This window comes from Calypte anna, chromosome 2 (assembly GCF_003957555.1).
Source record: "Calypte anna isolate BGI_N300 chromosome 2, bCalAnn1_v1.p, whole genome shotgun sequence".
In the NCBI taxonomy this organism is placed as follows: domain Eukaryota; kingdom Metazoa; phylum Chordata; class Aves; order Apodiformes; family Trochilidae; genus Calypte; species Calypte anna.
This window is the reverse complement of record NC_044245.1, coordinates 111,379,273-111,403,206: the sequence shown is the minus strand read 5'-3', so window position 1 is coordinate 111,403,206 and position 23,934 is coordinate 111,379,273. Positions and strand designations below refer to the sequence as shown.

General features: G+C 38.2%; 1 protein-coding gene across 6 annotated transcripts in view; it reads left to right on the top strand.

Annotated features, from left to right (window-relative positions):
• The first annotated feature begins 1,719 nt into the window (after nucleotides 1-1,719).
• Nucleotides 1,720-23,934, top strand: part of RB1CC1 (RB1 inducible coiled-coil 1) — a 68,885-nt gene continuing 46,670 nt past the window's right edge. The window contains exons 1-5 of one of the 6 annotated variants that reach the window (XM_030444396.1): nucleotides 1,720-1,874; nucleotides 14,442-14,554; nucleotides 16,099-16,226; nucleotides 18,537-18,663; nucleotides 18,928-19,098. In XM_030444396.1, the coding sequence (XP_030300256.1) occupies nucleotides 16,156-16,226; nucleotides 18,537-18,663; nucleotides 18,928-19,098 (369 nt within the window). In that variant the 5' untranslated portion in view covers nucleotides 1,720-1,874; nucleotides 14,442-14,554; nucleotides 16,099-16,155. The remainder of the gene's footprint in view (nucleotides 1,875-14,441; nucleotides 14,555-16,098; nucleotides 16,227-18,536; nucleotides 18,664-18,927; nucleotides 19,099-23,934) is intronic. The other 5 variants (XM_030444394.1, XM_030444397.1, XM_030444395.1 and 2 more) reach the window with 5 other exon arrangements.

Below are 23,934 nucleotides of genomic sequence, written 5' to 3'. Positions count from 1 at the left end.
AGTTGCTGCTGCTTCCCTTGCTGATCTCTGTTCCTCAAACTATAAGGGATCTCTTTCAGTACGTCCTCAAGCCAAGTTTAATGATACTCAGTGATGCTTCAGGCTTGCTAAACCTCACAGATGTTTTTCACCCCTGGCTTGCTTCCCTGCTTGTAGCATGTATGGAACTATGTTTTGTCAAGGTCTAGCTGGATGCCATTCCCACCACACTTAAACATTAGTCCTTCAACACATTCAAAGAAATTATGGAGACTCTGAGGTGCAAAAAGTTTAAGCTGCCATCCGTAGAACTAAAACAACACTTTGACGTGATCAGTGTTATATTACACACAAAGCTGCCTTGAATTGCTTTGTTAGTAACTTGTATTTTCTGTTACGTTATGCTTGTTCACAGGAGTACTCGTGTCTTCTCACCTACATTCACTGTCGTAGTCTGAAGTGACAAAGGTATTTTTCAGAATGTGGGTCATTAGGACATGTCTCTCAGCAAGCTGCAAAATCAGAGTGCTTGTTTATCAGGTGCCACAAGGTGGCAACTGGGGATAGTGAAGCCGTGCTTAAAAAAGCCCAAGGCAGCGACGTTTTAATCACCCGTCTGGACGGGCTGTGACGATTCATCGCTGTTCTTACCATGACAGACAGAGAACTCATTGCAGCAGCTGATGTAGCTATCGAGTTTACTGTGAAAACTGTTAAGGATGGTCCAGCTTGTGGTAAGAGGCAGACTTACAAGCCAGTGAAATTCAAGTGAAAAACAAAAATAGACGAAGGCCTGTGGGGCTGAAACAGGCCTAGGAGAAAACTCAGATGAGGGGAAGAAAATGCTTCCTATAATGACCCTATGCTACTGAATACAGCTGTCCTGCAGCCTGAAAACAAAATGTTTGTGCTCTCTTTTGCATTCATCTTCATATTCTTCATAGCCACAACATCATGCTTTGAATTTCTTCTATTTCACAACCTGCTGCCCGTGGTGTTATGGAAAAAGGAGAGGCCATGGTAAGCAGAGAAGGTACAACCCAGCTGTACACTGTCCTCAAGGAATCTTTGCTGGAGGACATCCATGGATCCAATTTCGTTAAACCCACCAACTAATCCCTTCATCACACCCCTCCCCAGTCTGCTCTTACTTATGTGGCTTAATTCTCACAAAAAAGGGAAGTTCAGTGGTCTAAGCCCCTAAAGAAACTTACAGTACGAGAAACCCAAAATTGATGTGTTCGAGGCTCACTTGCATTTCCTTGGGGTGCCACTACCAGACCGGCTCCTACCCCTCTAATTATCCAGCTTATGCTCCCTGTCGAAGGGACTGCGGCCCTTGCAGGGAGAGCCCAGCCAGGGGAGCTGAGCACACCCACAGCCTCTCCCTCCTACCGGGGCACGGTCAATTTTAAGGCTAAAGGTGGAGGAGGGCAGCTGTCAACCTCCTCACCAGGTCGGGCTGAAGTCTGGGTGGCCCCGTAGCCCCGACCGAGGGAGGTCTCGCAACAGACACCACAGGGGCTGAGCCACTTAACGGCCACCGGTGACCAGCGCCCAATGGTCTCCGGTTGCTCCCGGGTTGAGCGAGACGGCGCCACTTCCATCTCCCCACGGCCGCACCGCCACCACGAAGACAACGACGACAACCACGGCCACGACTGCCGCCGCCGCCGCCGCTTCCGGCCGGCGGTTCCTCCTCCGGGCCGCCCTCTCCCGGCATGCACCCGCGCCGGAAGCGGCTGACGACAATAACAAACATCGGCGGCGGCGGCTGCGCCAGGACTCCGCGGGCCCCGCTCCCCAGCCCGCTCTGCCGGCCCCGCAGCTCCTTCCCCTCCAGCCAGACCGCCGCCTTTCCCCGCCCCCGCCGGGCTGCGGTGACCGCTGAGGTGGTGCGTGCCCCCGCGAAGCCGCCGGGCCCGGCCGCGCGGGGGGTGTTGGGGTTGGGGGGGTGAAGGAGGGGGAGGGAGGGTGCGCGCCGCCGCGGGATGCGCGGAGCCGCCGCGGGACCCGCGGGTGAGTGGCACCGAGGTGCGGGTTCTCCCTGCCGTCCCGCTCCTCGCCTTGGTCCTCCCCCTCTCCGTAAGCGGAGGGAAGGCGGGGACCCTCGCCCGCCGTGACGAGTTTACCGGGAGGGCGGCCTTGGCAAGGGGCGGCGGTCGCAGCTCTGGCAGCGGGGCTGCACCCGTGGAGTGGGCAGGTGGGTGGGGTGGGTGGGGTGTCGGGGAGGATGTGGGGATCCCACTGTTGGCTTCGGTCCCGGGGTAGCGGAGTGACCCCGTAGGCAGCCGGGGGGGGAAGGTGGGAGGTGGCGAGGGACGCTGTCGGCGGCGGTGGTTGTGGTGGGACAGCGCCGGGCGGCTCCTTCCTTGCCCTGGGCTCCGGTGCCAGGGTGAGGGATCGGCGGCGAAGTTACTACAAGGAATGACTCAGCCCGGCTGCGCCTCCGTGCTGGCCGATGGCAGGGACCGGAGGAGCGCCGTGCAGAAGCTGTGTGTTTACAAACGTTGCTCTCTGCCTTTCCCTGGGTTGTTTTCGCTGTTTCCGCTGCCGGGGACGTGTGTGTTTTGAGTGTCCCCGTGGGTTTCTGGTCACCTCATTCGTGAGCGCTGCCAGGCTGCTCTGGTGATTCTTGTTGGCGTTTCCTTCACAGTGCCCTCAAAGTTCTGGCTTGCAATGATCCAGAGGTAGAAAAGCTACCGTGAATGCTGAGAAAATTGAATTAATTCTCTGTAACACTCTTGTTTTTCACATAACTTCATCTAGAGATAAAAAAAAAAAAAAAAGTCATGGCTGAATGTCACATACTCAGAATAAAACCCGAAATGTTAGTTTAGTATTCTTAAAGCTATAGCTTGTGGTTTTGTTTTTTTTTTTATTGTGTCATTTGCTTTTTGTCTGAAGTAATTTAGTATGTTCTACCTATGAGCCGTTCCCCATCGTTTGTATTAAAAGCTTTCACTTTTATTTCTTCATGGGAGGCAATGAGCAGGTCAAGGATTTTTTTCTACCCCTTGCATAAACGTGAATTAGAGGTCGTTCCCAACTGGTTCTGTGGAAGAACTTAACACTTCTGAAGTTGTTTGGTTGACTCCATGGTAAAAGTTACCTTAATGGTTCTGGAGGAATAATGAGGATGAAAAAACATGGTTTCTTACAGTTGAAGTTCATCCAGCTGGGAAGTGCTGAGAGGAATATTAGACACTATAACTACTTCATAACAATAAGGAAAACTTTTGCATTATTATGGCATAGTTGTAAACTTTAAGAATGTTGGGAAAGTTTTAGTAGATGAAACAGGTGAAGGAAAGATTTTACTGTTACCTAGTGTTCTAACAGTAGTTTTAGTGCCAAGAAGCAAATATTAACAGGAACAAAATTATGTATTTAAACATAATTGAGTTTAGTTTAAATGAAAATATGCAGAGGATCTATTTGTATTTTTTCTGAGGGCTATCTGGAACTTGAAATGGTTTTATTATGTTGGGAATATTAAAAAAACAAACAACAAACAACCTACTGAATGATATGAGGTAAGGGACTTCACCTGTGCCAGTTACAGAACTGGAAATACAAACAGGTTCTTTTGCGATAGGGGATTAGTTTCAGGTAAACCTCATTACCCTTTGAAAGATATTATTGTGCACTTTGTACAAGTAACTGTGGGTTTTTTTGTAGATATACATGTATAAAAGCAAACCATTATTATTCTGTGTTGTGTTGGTCTAGCCCTGTGCTCAGCAGAGATTCGGGTTAGTGGTCTCTGAGATCGTATTAAAGGGGCTGGCTCTCTCCCCATGTCATGTTACCATATTTATAATTAGAAGCATGTGCAGCAGACGTGCATTCTGACTGGAGAAGAGGGCAGGGGTGATTTTGAGGTCTTTTGTGGCGTCTTGTTTAAAGCATTCTTTGTCCTTTGCATGTTTTCTGAACACAGCTGAAGTTACATAGTCTTGCAAAAATTAAGGTGGAAAATAAAGTTTCTAAACTATTTGTATGGTGCTTAGAGTTTGTTATTCTGCCTAAGTAGGGAGGTAGGTATATGTGTGTGTGTGGGGGGGGGGGGGGGGGGGTGGAAGGTGAAGGAGTGCCAGATGTTGATTTGTTCCTTTTGATAACAGAACGACAGTTACTGTAGAATAATTTTAAAGGCTTTTTTTTTCTATGTTATCCTTTAGGGTGGGTTGTTATCAATGTTCTCTGAAGTCTTTATTTATTTTTAAGCTAGCAGTTAGTTTCTGTGTAAGACTGGCTCAGAGTGGTGTACAGTTCTTGACACTTTTAATGCACAGGTTGCATTCATTTGCATATTGTGGTACAGTGAAGCAGGTAAAAATGAAAAACTCTAGCGTGCATATCCAGCTGTCATACATACTACTTTAGAGTCATTTGGACAGTGTCCAAGGAGTCATGAGTCCTCTGCATATACATATTACTCAAGAAAGTTGTGCTCCTGATTTTGGTCTGCATCTCAATGACACTACATGAAGAGTTTCTAAGAGGGGGGGGGGGGAAAAAAAGTTTTTAGTACTCTACTACTTTCAAGGACCCTACTAATAGTTAGCATTCTGATGCAAAGTTGATAAACGGTATTATTGAGTAGCAGACACCTAATTACAAGATGCCAACTTACATAATAATATTGTATTATACTGCAGGACCTGATTACATTGGTACCAATCAGGCAAAAAAGTACCAGTAAAATGCAAATTACTAATAAATTTGCTAGAATCACAAACTGTTGATTTTGTGGTAGATTTGTCAGAGTAATGTCAGGTATACAGATCCAAAGATCCTTAGATGAATTCTCTGTTGTAAAAACCTACAACATGATCAGTGGCAATAGAGAAATCTCTAATAATGATTGTTGTGAGATAACGTGGATTCTAGGGTTATTGTGAAAGTAGCTTGTCTACTTATGAGGTAATTCATATTGCAGATCCAATTTAAATCTAGAGTCCAATTGAAAGAATGGTTGGAAGATGTAGTCATGTATTTGCTATTTCTCTCCTCATTTCTAAGCAGGGTTGGAGGTAGATATGCTTTGGTTATGTGTTTTCTAATGGGATTTGAGCATAACTAAGGAATAATATATAAATAATGTCTAAATTGTTGGCAATTGTCAATAGAAATACCAAAGCAAATTTGGTGACACAAGGTGGTCATTCAGAGATTCAGATAGAGCTGGTCAGGAGAAGCACCTGGGGTGTTAAGACAATTCTTGCTGTCTTTTGTCCATCTCCAGGTGTGTATTTTAATTTTCTTGTTCACATTTTCCTTTCCAGGTTTCCAGAGTAGGGTTCTGAACTCAAAACTACAAACTCAAGCTACAGCTACCCCTAGCCTTGCTTTTTATATGTACCCAAGATGTTACATTTCCTTTTGGAAACAGATTTTTGCAGCTGGGTCTGCTGTCTTTTATCACATCAAGGTGAAATGATTGCAGTGTGCTATATATAAATCTCTAGTAGTTTGTGCATGTAGGAAATTAGCTATTGTAGAATGTGATAGCCTGCTTTCTATGTGAAAAGTCTTGTTTAAGACTTCCATGAATTTCTCTCTGACCTGTAGTGTTGGCCTGTTAAAAGTTGTTGACAGTAAAATGTAAAACTGCTTTGTTGGCTGGTTGAGCACCAAATGCCCTGCATCTGTCTTGCTGTGTAATGCCATAGGTCCATTAAGCAGATTGATATCCGAATATTTGAGAGCAGCTCCGCTTAAGGAATGTGATAATGGGTCTCTGACTTTGGAACTTTATGCAACTTTTATTTTCTTGTTATGAAATAGCTCAGATTTTTTTACCTCCTGTGATTTATATTTCAAACACTATTTGCTTTTTTCAGGAGATAATGAAAGTTTTGCTTGTGAAGAAATAGTGTGTTCAGTATTTCAATCGCCTGTTATTTTTATTTGGAGATACTATGTAAAACTAATACCTGTGATAAAAACATCAATCTTCATTATTATTTTTGGAGGTGTCTTTGATAGGTCAGTATGCTGTTGAACAGATTGAAGGCAATGTGTCTTTTAGAAAAGAAAGCACTGAGAACTTATTAAAGGGAAAGGTTTTTTTTCTATTAGCGATTCAAAATCAGAGCACTCTTAGCCAAGCTAAAATATGAATTCTTGTAGGAATGGCATTTTACTGGGATCTGATCTCTGAACATTTGAGATAGCTGCTCACAAATTACACACGTTTTGTTTTAATGTAATGCTCAGGCTCTCTTGTAACAGACTTATCTGCCACTTTTTTTTTTTTCCCCATAGTCAAACATGTTCACGCTTCATTCTGTAAATTACACTTTTTTCTGTCATGTATATTGTAGCTAAAACTGCAGCTTTTTTTTTTTTTTTTCCTAATCATTTGAATGGTGGTGGTTTCCTGATACTGCAGGAGTCTAAATGTCAGTGGTTCATCTCAGATTTTGTTTTGGGTTTGTTGATGCCAAATAGCTGTGCTGGTATGTCAGAAGTGTGAATATTGTATGGATATTTGACCCTTATTTAGTGTACTTGAGACTAGGGTAGACAGTTTATACTGACAGAATGGTCTTTTGGTTCATTCAGTTTCCTTCCAGCCTCCAGAATGTGTATTTTTATGAAATTTAGATGAAGTGGGGATTGTTATATAAGAATATATTGTGTAATTGGGCTAGCAGCTCTCTTCTAAAATATAATATGCTAATACTATTATGCATATTCTACTTGTGAATTCAAGATGACTTACTGTAATTAAAAGTATTCTTTACGAATACTTGTGTTGTATGTTACTTGATTTAAACCCAGTGCATACTTCTTGAAACAAAAAAATCAAGATATGACCCAAGATTCTCAGTTTCCTCTGAATGAAAAGAGGAGGTGTAATGTGTAAGCTTTATGTATATGAAAGACTTAGAAATAATATACATTTCAAAAAGCAGATGTAATACAATAACAATTTCACATGCATGTTGACTGCAAACAGCATGACCAGGGTTCAATAAGTCAGGAGTACAGTTATATCTCAACAGTTGTGGGTTGGGGTTTTTTTGTAGGTTGTTTTGTTTGTGTGTGAAGTTGTGTTGTTCTTATGGTATATTAGATAAAGGGAATATATAAAGGGAAGTATTACTGTACTTTGATAGCTATTTTGAACTACTTGATATTTGTCCCAGAAAGGTAAAGAAGGGTAACTGAAAACTGTAGGAGATTTATAGGTGACATACGAATTGATTATAAGGAACTGAAAAATGAGAAACTAGAGAAATTCCATCGTTATATCCTGGAAGTTCAAATGCTAAATCTATAAACATCATCCATATGAATAACAAAATTTGAAACAACTTTGGAAGTTGCTAATCATAGAACAGTTCACCAAGATTGTGGTGGGTTTCTAAATGTGATTGCTTATGAATAGCAATTAAGAAAGAAGCTGTGACTTTAATGAAGGCAACCAGACTGAATCACAAAGAACTTGTCTTATAGTTCATTATTGCCAGTCTTTTACTTTCATTTCAATCTGTAGTGTTTTCATTCCTCTGCAATAAATGCCATTTAATCAGTCTTACTTTATGTCCTTTAATCCTTTAAAGTAGGTCTGGCCAAGCTAAGTTGTACTGTCCACAGGAAAGAGAAAAAACCCAAAGACATAAAACTTGTAGCATTATGATGGTGTGTCTGGAGGGGTGAGAAAGGACAAGTGGCCTCATAGACAGTTTTGAGAAACTGTTCTCAATTGCCTATGTAGTAATTGCCCCCTTTTTTTTTTTTTTAGTAGTTTACCATTTATAAGAAGTTATCTATTAATAACTGACTATGTCATGACCAGTTAGGAATGTGAATTATGCTTTCTGCAAATTCTCACCTGTCTTCATGGGTGCTGCTGCTTATGTTTAGTATCCTCTATATTCTTCAGCCTTAGCTGTAGTGTAACAGTTTGTGGGACTGTGTAGTGAACTGGAATATTTTAACTAATTTGAGCTACCAGTACCTGAGGAAGTATGCTGTTTCTAACTAGTTACAGTGAAGTAATCCATAGAAATTTCCATAGAAATATGGAAAGTAGCACCACTGAAAGTGGAGAGAAGCAGAAGAATGGGCTGAGGAAAGGGATTCTCAAGTCTGGTGCTCTTGCTGTTACCAGGTTTTATGTGATTATAGTCTAGGTTAACTGGAGAGTCTTAGTAGAAGTATTGGTGCCAACTTGTCTGAGTTTTGTGTAAGAAATAAAGGAATTTTTGTTGGGTGTTTCTTGCAGAATTGTTTGTAAACACTGTAAGATTTTATATGGTAATTGCTTTCAAAGAGATTATGCCTACAGGGGGAACTTTCCCACCAATCCAGAGTCAGTCGGTAACTTAAATAAAACTACCTGAAGCTCCCCACACCCAAGAGCATGATTCCTTGCAAAGTCAGTTTGTTAATCTCTGTAATTGGAAAGACTTGTAGTCTACAAATGTTTTTGACATGGCATAATTGCAGATTGGAAAAGAAAAAAGCTGATAAATCCTTCAGTTAACTTTGTCAAAGACTGACTTGCAGACAGCTATGGAGAGACTGTTTCCATTAATTAAAAGAAAAAAAAGAAAGAAAAAGTGTTCTTTTACAGGCTGTGGGTTGTTTCCTAGCAATGAGAATGTCAGAAGCCTTTGATTTGATTTCTGACTTGTACCTGTTAACAGAGATTGGACTGTGTCAGGTAAGAGATGTGGAGTTTTGAAAAATACAAAGTTTTTTTTTTTTTTTGTTGGAGGAGAAAAACTTTGGTCTGATTCATTATATAGTCTTTTGGCAGCTCCTTAAATGAGTGAAAAGAGCAATGCAAATTAGATGCTGTCCCTCAGATCTGGAATATACTTAGGGATTCATGACACAGTACTTAATAATGTGCTTGTTGTCTCGTAAACATGTTTGAAACTATTTCCCTAGAAATCACTTTGTAAGTTGTTTCTTACAAGAATCTGCATTGTTTTGAGCTACACCAATTTCAAAGCTGGTCTTTAATTCACAGGGTTTTCTTACCTGCCCAGATGGGATTGCTTTTGATCTCGTTCCACTGTTGGTGGTGTTGAGATCTGTGAAGGTATTGCTGAACCTACTTCAAATGAGGAGTTTCTATGTGTAGTTCTTATGGTATATTAGATAAAGGGAATATTTCTATTAATTCAAAGTTGCAGGAGCAATGGTCATATATAACTCTTAAGTATTAAGTTGGTATTGTATAAAATGATTCACTTTAAAGGGGGGGGGAGAGGGGGGGACGGGACAGCTCTTATATTATGAATTACTGTATACTGAATTACCGAGTCTTGAAATTCCTCTTCAGTGAATCTGGGGGAAGAAGGGGCTTAGGCATGTTTCCTCACTCTGCAGAATTGCAGCTTTGTTTTATGTCAAGTGGAATAGACTTGCTTTACTGACCAGCAGCTGAGTTTGGGAGCTGCTAACAGCACAGTGGCTGTTGGAGATACTGTAATTAAGTAGCTGCCTCTGTGCCTGATGCACATCTCAACAGAGTATAAATAGAGCTCCAGATGGCACCTTACAGATGTCAGGGATTGACAGCCTTTCTTTAAGACTACAGTATGGCTTGAGCATGAGGTTTATAGGCTTTGATATAAGGTGGTAATGGGAGATAGGATCTCCACCTGTAGTAACATGTATCTTGGTGACTAGATGTGGTCTTCTGGTTAAATTAATTTCACTCCCCTCTCTTCCAAAATAATCTTCTGCAGGTGGGTCAGGAAGAGCCCTAGCATTTATGCATCACATAACTTAGTAATTTGTTTTTGGTTTTGGGTTTTTTGTGGTTTTTTTGTGTTTTTGGTTTTTTTTGTTTTGGTTTTGTTTTGGTTTGGTTTTTTTTTTTAAGCTTTAAGTGCCTTTTAAACCATGTTTCCTTTCAACATTTGGTCCAGAAACGGTTGTCTTTGCATTGTCTTTTAGAAGCTAAGTCATTTCTGTTGCTAAAACCATTAGTAAAGAATGTGTGCCCTCATGATGAGGTCATTCTGTCTCTTCTTGCTGATAGTAATAGTAGTTGTCTGCAAAATTAAGATATTTCTAGTTAGATGCATTGGTTCCAGTATTGAAGACAACTATTTGAAGTCTGTTTTTGGAGATGATCTTACAACTAATCTCAAGGAAGGTGTTTTGTTAAATTCAGCTCAATCTCTCTTCATTTTCCTTTGATAATTGGATTTATGTGCTATAAAATCCTTGGCCTGTGAGATATACAGGTGGAAGCAAGAGAATTTTTTGAGAAAGGCACCTGAAAAAACAAAGATAGTAGAGGTGGAAGACCATTTTTTAGAAGAAAACAGGATAAACTGGAAGGAACATTCTGCACTAGGCTTGTACTTTTGTCAATTACAGAGTTCCATAAGTCAAAGTGAAGCAGGAAATCCTGCTTTAAAAGGAGAGAAAGGTAAAATTACAGGACTTGCACCATCTTAAATGCAAACCTTAAGATTTGCTGTATGGTTATGAAGCACAGTTTAACAATATGTTAATATGCCCCAGAGTTGGCTCTTCATCTTCAGAGGTAATAAAGGTAAATTCTCCTTGAGGGATGATATTCTCTAGACAAGATATTCAGTGAATGAGGAATATCACTTTTTTTTCAAGCATATGATGGACTTGTCAGTCTCTGCCTTGGAAGAAATGACCTTTTGACAGGCAGGAGTTCTGCTGTGTTCTACTGGGAGTTCCCTGACCCTTGTAATCAGGTGTAACATTTACGACTCCTTGGAGGCACTGTTACCTGCAGTGTAGCCTCAGCTGGTCTGCCCTAAGAGGAGAGAAACTTCCTTTTTTAGAAGCACACAGAGGATGTTCATGAAGAGCTTTGTCGATGTCTGATAGTTAGCAATTTAGAATTGCAGGCTTCTGAGTGAACAGTGAGAGTCTTGCCTTGCTTGGGTAGTTAAGCTAAGTAGTCTGACTAATTTCAGAGTTAAAGTATGTGTGGAGATAGAGGTAGGGGGGGAAGAGTGTGGGCCCCTTGATCCTCTATGACCTGGGAGATGAAACACTGATAAATGTCATTTGTTGGACAGATGTGAAGCAGGATTTCCCCAGGCTCAAAAAGCAAGGTACCTTATGCTGCTGATGTGTGGCATTTTAAATCACTGGGTTTAAAGGAAAACTATGACTGTGGCATAGTTCTGTTTAAATGCCAGGGAGTTAAAGAAAAAATATATTAATCCCTTGCCTAAGTTTAGTTTGTAGTCCACTTTATAAAGGAGGCATGGGAAATGAGATGTCAGAAACATGTGCATTAATTCAAATACTAGGATATCATAGAGGAAACTTAATAACTTTAAAATGAAGTTGACAGCACCCCTTTAAACCCAAGCAGCATAGATGTTTTTTTGTATTTCCCTGAATGCCATATTTCAAGTTTGTGAAGTTGGAAGGAGTTGTGCTGTGAAACAATGGATCAGTCAGAATTGGATAATGGAGCAGGGATTCTGCATTTAATGGCAGAAGTGGATGGTTAATGTAGCCATGGGATTGTTTGTGAAGTGTTGTGAAACCCCTGATGCCTATACTGTAATTACAAAAAGGAAAAGCCTGTAAACATTGTATGTAAGCATTCATTTTCTTTTACAGATGTTTACAATGAGCATGTACTGAACTGAATAGGATATATTTCAAATCTTCTAAGCAACATGCACTGAAAGTATGGAACAACACAGACTTTGAAAGTACTTGGTTGTTGAAGAGTTTGTATTGGATAGGACAAGGTTGCAATATATTCATGAAGTTAAGCAGATATAGTAAGTGCATTGCAAGGTAAACACAGTGCAGGGTAGGGAAATGTTACAACTGGTATAATGTATTCATGGCTGATTGTAGTGTTTTGTTAGCTAATGTAAAAAAAAATAGACATTTTCTGAAATAATTCTGGAAGCGTTTTCTACTTTGTTCTATACTTACATCTCTGTCATCTCATTCTTAGATTCATATTTTGCATCTTCTGTCTGCTCTGACAGCAGATAAATTTCCTTTTCAAATTTCCAGCTGCTTTTGTAATGGTGTACTGATAATTCGTGGCTGTTGATCATAAAAAATTTCCATTAATTGAAGGATCTAGTTTATATTTATAATATCTGATAAAGGATCTAATGTTGCAAGTTGCAGTCCAAACAAATAATCTAGGTGGATTAGTAATTTTCTTTCAGTTTTTCTGAATATGTTGTTAGCAGCACTGTCTTCATGAACTGTCATATTTTCTAATCATTCAACCTCTGTTAAAGTGAATTATAGTGTTTTCAGCAACGAAACACTAAGAAGCTTGAAACTTGTGACACTCTCATGATAAAAAATCCTGAAATACTCATAATGGCCTATTGGGATAGTATAAACAGAAGAAGAAGAAAATGTATGTCTTTATGAATTCATTCTGTTGAAGTGTGATAGTCCCAACTTTATACCAAGCTTATGTTTTGTTTTACTGCTGAATCATAATATTCTTGAATATTGGGAACAACCTCAAAGGCTAATTTGTCATACATAGCAGACCTTGTTTGTAATAGTCTGCCAAAACTTGACCTTTGAAAGAAGAGATGGGCAACTGGCACTGTTTTTCATGCATCTCTCCATTCAGCTCAACTTGGATGGTGCTGGCCAGACTGAGCCAGATGTTGTCCAGAGATGCAAGAGTAGGGAGAGCTCTCACAATTCAGTTTCTTCCAGTGTTGTAAAAACAAGCAGCTGGAAAAGAGGCACTTGACATAGTTTCTGTGGAAAGGAGGTCTGCAGCCTGCCTGTGTTGGGCACCAGTGAATCTGTAGGAGAGATTAAAGTTAAAGGTGTATGTTCTCTGAAGCCTTATTTCACACAGATTTCTTTGTGCCTCGAATTACCCACTGAAACTTGTGGGAACCTTGAAAGTGGTTGAATTCTACTTTTTTTTTAAATAGTAACCTAGCAGTGAGACCATACAAATTTGTCCTGCTTGTGTGAGTTTAGTTCTGTTCTCCTGGAATTGTTTGTTGAAATGTTTGGTGAAAGAAACAACATTAGTTTTTGGACTGTGATGGTTACAAAGGAATTACAAGAATATAGTGTATAGTGTTGTGATCCTGCTTTATGGCAGAAGTGTTTTAGTAGTTTCTTGTTATTCATGTTAATGTGCATTGCTTTGATCTAAACAACATATTCATTAATTTATTTTCTTAAGTACCACCACTGCTGATAGCTAAACTGGGAAAAGACACTTCAGTTACTGTTTTCCAGTGGCAATACTTAAATATATTTCTTCTTTTCCTTTTATTGTAGCTTTACTTCTGACAAGTGTGCATTTAGAGTAAAGGGGGAAAAGGAGTGGACAGGAGGAAGATGATAGTTAAAATAGCCTAACAAAGTGCTCTCTTTTCCATGCACATAAAATACATGTAATAGTTGTGTAATTTTATGTTTATCATAAAGTTTTCAAGTATCAGATAAAGTATTTTTTAATTTACTGTTAGTAGCATGAGTTGTATAAAATGATTTACACGTTCTAATGGTTTTCGTGCTTCAGCAAATGTATTTTTAGTAATGGATTATCACCCTTTATAGTGCCTGATCGTCTTCTCAGGAAGCTTGCTGGGGCATTAGCGTGGCAGAAATCATGTTTGCAGTTTGAAGTTTGGTTGTGCTATTACCTGACTGTCCTGAGCCCAGCTGCTCGTCACCAACCACCTTCCTTGCCAAAGGCTCCTTCTCCTCTGTCACTTCTACCTGACAACAGTTAATATGAACTAGTGTAGCCTAAAAAGACCACCTTTGTTGATCCAGCTTCTTTTGGTTGTTTTAGCTTCAGTTGCTTAAACAGCATTTCTGGGAAGGGAAGCCCCTGGCAAGAATGGCAGCGACAAGTAGCTGATGATGGAAACATCTTCAGTTTAATAAAAAAACCCCAACAAAATAATAAATAAACTCATAAATGTTTTCAAAGTAAGTGAATGACTTAACAAACAAAGTTGCTGTGTTTTTACAAGATTACAAGGAAAGTGATGCTGATTCCTGGAAGGAATCTGTTGGATCAGCTGCAGGATAAGGCTGTTCATTCAATAGCAGTAGCATACGTGTGCCTTTTTACACTGTATTTTCATAGATTGCATTTTCTTATGACTTTCTGTGACTTTCTTAGACTTAGCATCATTATTTCAGCATTCTGCACCAGTTCTGAAAAATAGTTTCAGTTAATGGAAAGATGAGCAGTTCTTTTTAGTGCACTAACTTTACCTCCTTGTAAATACTGCTGAATGAATATCACTAAGCTGAACTTAGGCACAAAAATATTCAGGTATGCAGCAGTTTTGAGAAGACTTGTAACTGGAAAGCATTGTTAATTAAAAAAAATATATTACCACATAATTATTCTTTTTGGCATTGATTTACAGTGATTTCTGGGTTAGATGTAATGCTGACCATAAACTGACATTTGAATAATACCTGTGGTTGAGTTCTCTATGTTTTCTTTGCAGATCTTCTCTGGCTTTGAACAGCCATGCTACCCTGTTGCCAAAAATCAAGTAAAGCAAATGTGTGCATTTATTCTCCTCTTGAAGAAGGTGGTAGCTTCATATAGTGCCTGAAGGTAATTCTTTGCTTGGAGGTAAAAAGTTTTATACTGCTGATGCATGCATGGCAGATGCTATCATAAATATTTTTGATCTTGATTTTTTCTTTTTTCTTTATATGTTGTAAATAGTTAGCTTTAGTATTAAGGTATGAACAGAGAAATATTTAATGAGAATTTCCCTTTATGTATGAGGTTCCCAGACAGATTCTTTCTTAAATATCACTTGAGCTTAGCAACTGATGTTTATATAAGAGCTAGATACTGTACAAGGCTTTTACTCTGCTTAGGTGAAAAAATATAATTTTGTTGGGTGCTCCATGGTGTTTGCTTTAAGCATAGTGTTATTTAACACATTTTTTTCTAATACTACCTGGACCATGGTCACAAATATAGCCTTTGTGAAAAGAAGTCTCTCTACACATGAATATGATTGATTCTGAAACCTTGGCTGAATGCCTTAGGAAGAAGTTACTGCTGGAGTGTTCCTGGTGTTCAACACTTTCTGACTTTCTAATACCCTTGTTTACAGAGTGTGTTCTCTTTTTTTCTGATATAAAGTGGAATTGGTGCTGCTGAATACAGTAGAGTTCAAGTGTAAGAGCAGCAAAGCTCAATAAAGGTCAAGTTATTTAACTGCAGCTTTTTTCTTCTATGTGGTTCTTTTAGTGAAGCCTTGTAAAAATGCATGTTGTGACTACTTCATGTAACCTAATGGTGTGTGGAAAGCCACTTTTGAAGGAAAGCTCTCTTGACTTTCTGGTCTTACTATTTTGGTAAAACCTCTCCCCCTTTCCCATTTTAATGCTGGTTTTTTAAATTTTCACTATGACTTGTCAGTTTTTCTCTCTGTAGGCAAAGATTTAAATGCAAATTCAGACTAATTTTAGATTAATACAATTAGATTTGTAGACCTTGCTTGTGTGTCTTGTTCATATTTTAGGGAAAGACAAACTTCTTATATTTCCTGTCAAGCAGTTTAATCCAAAAAGTAATTTTCATAATGATTTAAGAATATTTGCTGAGTGGCTAAAACTTTTACAGCTTAACTTTTCATAACTCCTTCATATAAGAAAAAATTCAGGTCATTAGTGATTGCAGTGCTGGCTGTACTTCAGCCTACTTTTTGCTAATGCTTCCATATGTCTGAGTGAAAAAAAATGGATGGGTGAGATAGTAGTGAGCAGGTAGACTTTGTCAGCAATAAGCTCAGGAATTAATACAGTATAGATCATGGCACTGTTTGTAAAATCTAGGAAATATGTCTGGAAATAACTGGGGCTTTGAAAAGGCATTTCATAATTGAGAAAAGCCAGGTAATGATCTAGGATCATGTGTTTCCATGGATTCTCCCATCTTTGTGCTTATGTGTGGAGGCTTACCTTGTGCATGTTTCTGGCAAGAGGAGCAGCTGTATGTTTAGTAATAGATAAAGAACTGTGGAATATAACAGCTGATATATTCATCCAGTATATATCTGAAAGTATTTTTTTTTTAAAGAATGTACATGTCTTTTTCCTAACTTGTATGTGAAGCTAACAACTGAATAATTTTTTTTTCAGTTTCTAAATGATTTTAGCAGTGGAAGTTACAAACTTCAGAGACCTAACAAAATCATCATGAAGCTGTATGTATTTCTGGTCAACACTGGAACTACTCTTACCTTTGATACGGAACTTGCTGTTCAAAAGTAAGAAAGCAAATTAATTGTGCATTGTCTGTTTTATAAATTAGAAAAACCCAAAACGTACATATATTTATTGAATACTGAGTTCTAGAAGGATTATAGTTGTTTTTTAATATGTCCATCTAGTTATCATCTAGGTTTTTATGTATTTGAGTGAATTTCTGGAGATGTTTTTTTTTATTGAATTTTTCAATGCCTCACAGGTGATAGTGAAGGTCCCATGAAAGAGTGGAGGGGTTATTTGCTGTCCTGGGGCAGTGACAGAGTTGACTTGCTCTTAGCTGAGTCTGATGGTACAGAAGAAATTATTCTAGTTGTTCTTTCTCCTGCCTGTATGTACTTGTCCAAAAGAAAATATGCACTCTGTTTTAGTGTGGATTCTAGAGAACTGGAATATAGGGGGTTTTTTCTTGCATCCAGAATGGGTAAAAGTTGATTCTGTTCTGTATTGTAAGGTTCCAAAATATTGCAGCATTTTACATGTAAAACATGAACTTCTGAACACCAAACTGCCTGAAGCATGAGCAGTGTTAAAGAATCTCAGTTAAGACCTGAGGACTTTGTTATTTGTACCCTTTTCACTGCACATTAAAAATATCTTGCAAATGTAAAGATGTTTTAGAGAAGTCTAGATGTATTGAATATATTGCATCCTTTTTCCATTGTTTTCATGTAGGACTCTGATCTAGTAAGTAAATCTTGTATGAAAACATGGTAGCCCATACACTGTGGAGTTAGTTAGGAGTGCTGTCTTCCTAATCTATCAGTGATGAATGGGTTGCAAGTAATTGTGCTTTAACACTTCTGCTATGGATTTAGTGCTCAAATCCATTGTTTCCTTTCTACTGAATTTCTGTTTGAAATTTTCATGACTCAAGGCAATTTTGATTTTGAAACTTGTGAGGGGTGGAAGAGCCCTAAGACTGTCTACGCTGGATTATTTATATGCTGTTCTGCAAAGCCCACTTACACTCAAGGGTATTATTGAGCGTGGAATAGTGTTTCGTGTCAGGCATTCTGGATCTATGGGGCCATCTGCAGATGTGTCAGCACCCCTGGATGCTGTGTTTGAGATTCTCTGCTCCTAGATCATGGTGAATGAGGTACAGCATCTAAGCTGCCAGTCCAGACCCCTAGTCTGTTGTGGACTGATGTTTTGCTCGGGTAGAATATACTTTGAGAAAGCAGATTTCCAACTCCTGAACCACAAAAAGTCCAGTACTCTTCAGTTGAACTGTTTAGATTCTTTGTATCTGTATGTACAGACTTTATATACCTGAATCTGTCTATATAGACTTGCTGTTTTTAGCAGGACTGACTTCTTGAGTTCCTTGCCTGTCTCCTTGTAAATGGACAGGTCAAGCTATCTTTCTAAAGACCATGGAGATGATGATAGGTGAATGCTTACTGTAATGCAGGTAGCAAGTATAAGCTTGTGCTCATTAAGTGTTTGTAGTGAATTAATGACCTTATACTGCATAGTGGTTATTTTAGACCTTTATTTTTCAAGTGTGATGTAGCCAGTGATATTTTTATGCTTTCTGGAAGTTATATTAAAGATATATATTTATGATTATATTGAGTATTCACTTGATACTGTAAAGCTTTCCTTTACCCCAATGTGTTACAGTTTGGGCGCTATACACTTTATATAGTATATCAGAGTTGATTGTGAAATTGTGCTTATATTATGCATAATGAAGTGTTCATACTCTTCTTGTAGCCTTCTAGGGTTTTATTTAATCATCTATTTGTTCATAAAGTATGTATTCGAAGGCCATAATATAACTTTTGCAATTAGTACCCTAAATGCTTGTTGTGACCTCATTCAGAATTTCATCATGCTACAAGATCGTGGAAAAAGATTGCTGATAACCTAGCAGTAACATGAAGGCCTTCTACTTTAAGCTGATAGTTTATTTGCTGGATATCCAAAATACAACACCTTATCATAGAGTGGTTTGGGTTGGAATGGACCTTACAGAACATCTAATTCCAATCCCCCTGCCATGGCAGGGACACCTTCCAGTATACCAGGTTGCTCAATGGCCTTGCATGCTTCCAGGGAGAGGGCATCCACAGCTTCCCTGGACAACCTGTGCCAGTGTCTTCCCAACCTTGCAACAAATAATGTCTTCCTAATGGCTAACCTAAATTAACCCTCAGCACTTACAAAACAGAGTTACTACTTTTTATTCTGCACAATGCTGTTCTAAAAAAGTTCTGCTTTCACCTGTCTCTATTACAAGAATATGTAAAATCAGAGACAAATATGCTGATAGTATTGACTTCTCTTACCACTTTTTTTTCCAGTGTGGCTGATTTAAAACATGCAATTCAAACAAAGTATAAGATTGCCATTCAGCATCAAGTACTGGTTGTCAATGGAGGAGAGTGTATGGCACCAGACAGAAGAGTCTGTAGTTACAGTGCTGGGACAGTAAGTGCATACTGTATTCTTTGTCTGAACTGTCATTTGTAGGGGAAGGACAAGATGTTTTACTAAGGGATTTTTCAGTATTTTTCTCTAGCATACTGTTAAGTGGATTTATTTGCTTTGACAAACAGATGTTTGTGTATTCATCTTAGACATGTAGATTTTAACATGATCTTAAAACACGCTTCCAGCAAGATAAAATAATTGCTGATTGAATAGTGTGGTGCTTTTACTCAGTGTTTGGTTTCATTTTCTTTTTGAGTATAGGATACCAACCCAATTTTTTTATTCAACAAAGAAATGATCTTGTGTGAACGTCCACCAGCTATCCCCAAAACCACATTTTCAGCAGAGAATGAGATGGAATTGAAAGTGGAAGAATCTCTCATGATGCCTGCAGTGTTCCACACAGTAGCATCACGGACACAGCTAGCTGTGGTAAGTAGGTTGCTGTACTTGCACCCCAAAGGAATATAACCTTTTTGCAACTCAGAAGGGGAAACTTGAAATAAATAATGAAATGGTTTCTTCAAAAGACACTAAAAATGGCATTAGTGATGGTGTATTCTTCAAAACCTTTGTCTCCAAGTTTCAAGGTAGGTTTTGAAATGTGCTTGCTTCTTCAGCATGTTCAAAGCTTCTTTTAAAAGCTTATTTTAATACTGCTTCATATATGTCTGCAGCATTTGCAAAGAAAGCAATCTGGTTGCTTTGGACCCATGCCTTAATGCTTTGCCTTATTTTCAATGTCTTCAGTCTTCCACAAGCTGCATACAGAAAAGTTTGTTACTTTGGAAACATTGTTAACTGAAGTAAGAAAATAGCAGTGTAATTAAAAAAACTAGATCTCACCAAGATTCTGTTTCAACTTGTATGTCTAAACTGGTGAGGAATAAAAACCAGTAAGCTTCCTTTTCTTAAGATTCAGGCCTCTTATTGAGTGGTGGCTTTTATGTGCATAGGAACCAAACTTGTCAGAATTTCAGTTAGATTACTACTTTATTATTTTGATTGGGGGAACTGGCTCCCTGCAGCATGGTCAGTAAGGTACTGAGTGTGCATACAGCAGAATGGCTGTGTGTTCAAGACACATGACACAATGCCTTCAGTGGCTGGACTGATTTGATTTATTGATGTTAGGAAATACTGCTCTCATTTGCCTTTTCCTTTTATATTTAAATGCTTTGAGTATCCAAAGATCGTTTGAACGTATGGTAGCTGGGAGAGGGAGAATGGTTATGTGTAGCACTTAGTACAAAATAATAATACATGTTTTTATCATGTTGTCTTGGTAATAAGGTTTCTTGGTTTCAGTGACAACTTGAATGCAATCCAGAAGAGTATTTGGCACTTAAAATAGCTTGTTTTTAATGCTGTACAGCTGAATTCAGATAAGTCTTGCATATAGTATAGGCCTTTTAGGTCTTCCCTCTTGGCCTTTTGACCTGTCAAGATGGGGAAGGTTAGCTTGAGTTGCCTAACCCTGTCTGACCTTGACACAGGGATTGAGTCCAGTTGACTCTCAACCACCTGTTGGCAGTTCCTGCTGACTTAGTAGAAAGGACCTTGATTTATTAGGGTTAAGTTAATCATAGGTAGGAGTGGGAGAATTTCATTTGTGTTCCTTAAAGGGTATGAGGATTCTTGTTGAAGTAGCTGAAACTTTGAAGACACAGCTTTAAAATCAATTATTGTGAAGTATTAAGAGGATCTGATAAAAGTTATCAAGACTGCTATCTTGATGTTAAATGCTTGGCAATGATTGAATTGATATGAAAGTGAGGTTGTAGCAGTTGCTGTGCTGTTGGTGCTTTACTTAGGGTGATGGAACTGAAAGTGATGATACCTAGTCTTTCATTTCTCATTTTTGATATTTTATCTTCTTTCTTCATCCGATCCATCATTTTGTGGTCTTGAAGATTCTTTATTTTGGGTTTTGGTCTGATGCTGATAGAACAGATTTAATTTTAATTCCCCTGAAATTTGTACTGTGTATTTATCTATAAAAATGTTCCTTAAAATTTGACAATTTTTAGTGCTACCTTTTCTTCCTCCCATATTCTTATTCTTATGTATTAATATGCAGAGCAAATAAGTTTATTGCAGTATTTCTGCAGTCACCAGTCAGTTTATTGCAGTGTTTCTGATTGAAATGTAATTATTTAGATATGTACTGGCTCATTCTGCTGGCAAGTCTTTTGTAAAGGAAGCTCATATATTTCAGAAGTACTCCTAAAAGTCTTTGCATGGAGTACAGCTTTTATTTGACAACAGGAGCTATAATATCTAGCTGGAGACTGAACATTTTAGCTAGAAGAGTGATCCTGAGCTGATTTGCAGGAAGAAGACACATTTTTCCATACTTGATGGCACCTGTTAATTTTACTGCAAGATGGGAGAAGGAATTTAGTATTTAAAGATCTTTAAGCATTGGAGTAGAGTGGAAGACTCTAGATTTATCTTGAAAAAAATGATTCTCTATTCCCCACTTACCCAGTTCTTCCCTGCTTGTAAAAGAGCTACAGAGACAGAATACTTTGTGAAAAAATTTAAAATCTATCTTAAGATTAAGCAGATATTAATGTTCTTATATGTATATGTCTGTATACCCACACTTAATTTTATCCAAGATTTTAAATCTTTTAAAGCCATAGGGTCTTTCTTAATCTCTGAAAATGTGTTTAGTGCTTCTTTGGGAGGTAGGGAATTGGTAAAACCATCATGTTTAGTGGAAGATAGTAAATAAGATGTCATGACTTCGTATGTACCAATATGTTAAAACTGTATGAAGGGGTATTGCCATATTTTACTGAAGCAGTTTTTCATTATGTCTGCTTAAAGCATATTGAGCAGTAATTCAGGAAACTGAAGGAGGATTGGAAAAGTGGTTATGATGTGGTTTACCTTCTTCAGGGTTTACCATAAGCTTCTTCTCTGAGAGGAAAGGGGAACATGGGGTCTTAATTCTTCTCAAAATTGGTCAATATCTGAGGAGAGCTAGGAAGGCTCTGAACTTCCATAGTTATGAGACTGATACATCCAAAGGGAGGTTTCCTGCAAAATGGGTATGAAAAATCTGCCTTCAGGTGATCCAAGCTTTGTTGTCTTATTCATTTTAGAGAAACAATACCTGCTTTATCAGAAAAGCAGAATGGCAGTACTTGATAGAGGTTTTGCCTGCTGTAAATGTTTAGGGCAATTTAATTAACTAATATTTACTGCTAATTTATGATAAAAATGTTTTGTATTAAGAAAATAGAGGTTACAATTAAGTCATTGCTCATGATTGAAAGTCATACCTATTCTTGTTAACAATAAGAAACAATGGTATATAACTATATATAAGTAGGAGAAAATAGTTGGTAACTACCAGCTTCTGTTTAATTTGTTGGGGTTTTTTTATCTCCCAAAGGATATAGAGTATTAATTTAAAATCAGAGCTGTTATGAAATTATAAACAGCTTATGAAATAAAAAAAATTGTTTAGATGATGGCTGCTAACTGTGCAAGACCTCTTGCATTTTTCTTGTACCTCATGCTTTACATCTATTTTAGTAATAGGCAAACTCATTGTGTGGAAGATAATGAATATTACAGGGTGTGAAGACATTGATTTCTATCTTGTTTCTCTCTCACCTTAAGCCTGCCTGAAAACTGGTTTTTAAATGTAATTTTAATAATGGTTTTTGCCATCTGTGATTTGAACTCTATACTACATAGTAACTGATCTAGAAGTAAATGAGAGTTGGTGGATTTTTTTAACCTTATTTTGAACCTTATTTGTACTGTGGAGAAAGGTGGACAAATTTCTGGTTCACATACTTTGTGTACACTGTTATATGGCCTTCAACTGGTGGTTGGTTTGGTTTGGGTTTTTGGGTTTTTTTTTTCACAATTACAGATAGTTCTTGACTCCCCTTCAGAAAGTTTTCTTATTAATCCATGTCTGGTTTTTTCCCTCTATATTATTTTTTTCCTGTCTAAAGCTGACCAGTACTGATTTTAAAGATGCTTTTAGTTTCAGCTTTTTGTGCCGTAGTTTCCAGATATCATAGCTATTATTCAGGTATAAACAAAAGTCATCCTTTAGTTCATGTGGAGGCCTTGATATTCTTACAAGCTTTTCTATTTATATGAACAGGGTGTAGGCATGTGAAAAAACAGCTATTGTTTTTTTCCCCAACTGAAACTAATTTCTTTAGCTTATGTGTAGCATTTTTAAAATCATAATGCCTTCTATCAAGAAATAATTCCTGTGGGAAGCGTATTCCCTTCTGTTTGGTTTTCCACTGTACTTTGATAATTATACCAAGATAACTTTCTCTTTCTTTTTGCATCTCTTTTAACACCTGTACAACTTTTATTAAGTACCTTCTTGGTTACATGAGATCTCATCAAGTAGAGTTCACAGTATAAAGATTCAGTAGTTGAAAGAAGCTGTGGCTGTTCCTTACTTTACCAATTAAACTGAAATTCTTTCTGTAGGTTTTGTCATGTGTGGTGCAAAACATCTGTCTTGTAAGAGAAGGTTTTTTTATCACATCCTTTTTGGTCAGTTTTTCTTGTATCTACTGTCTGGCTTTTAAATCTCAGTGAAAGCAACTTTCTAAGCCCATTTTCATTTTCTTCCTAGTATCCTGTTTTTCTTTTGACTGATAACTTAACTTTGGGGTACCTTTGTCTAGAGGGTTACAGCTTGCTTTTTTACAACTAGCCTAATTCCCCACCTCACTTCCAAGTTAGCAGTTTTGCCCTTGAGCTGCAGTATGTGGACAATGAGGTGCACAGAGTGTTTGCAAAAAGTTAGGTACACACCAGGTTAGGAGAATACAAGCTGTTCTCTACACAGCACATTGTGCAATAAATTACGTAGAGTGAATCTTGTCTAATTTTGTGGTCTTTTAATACTACTGCTTAAAATAGTATCTTGTAACTTAGCCTTTACAAAACAGTTATTTCAGGTTTTTAGTGTTCTAAGTGTATTTCCAGTGGTATTTGTCTCTCTAGAAGGATATTGGAAGCTTAGACATTTGTTAGTGGGTATGTTTCACATTTCATATGGTACTGTTGCTGTCATCATCAAACTGTCAATTCTGCTTGTTTTTTCTCTGAGAAATAAGGGTGAGAAACTGTTTTTTGTTGTTTTTTTTTTTTCATTTGGTTGCCTAAAATCATGGCTGTAGTCATAGTATCTAGATCCTTCTTGGTTTAGTTCCAAATGCTTTGTAATACCTAAGCCTAGAAGTATAGTCATGCTCCCTGAAAGCTGCATAT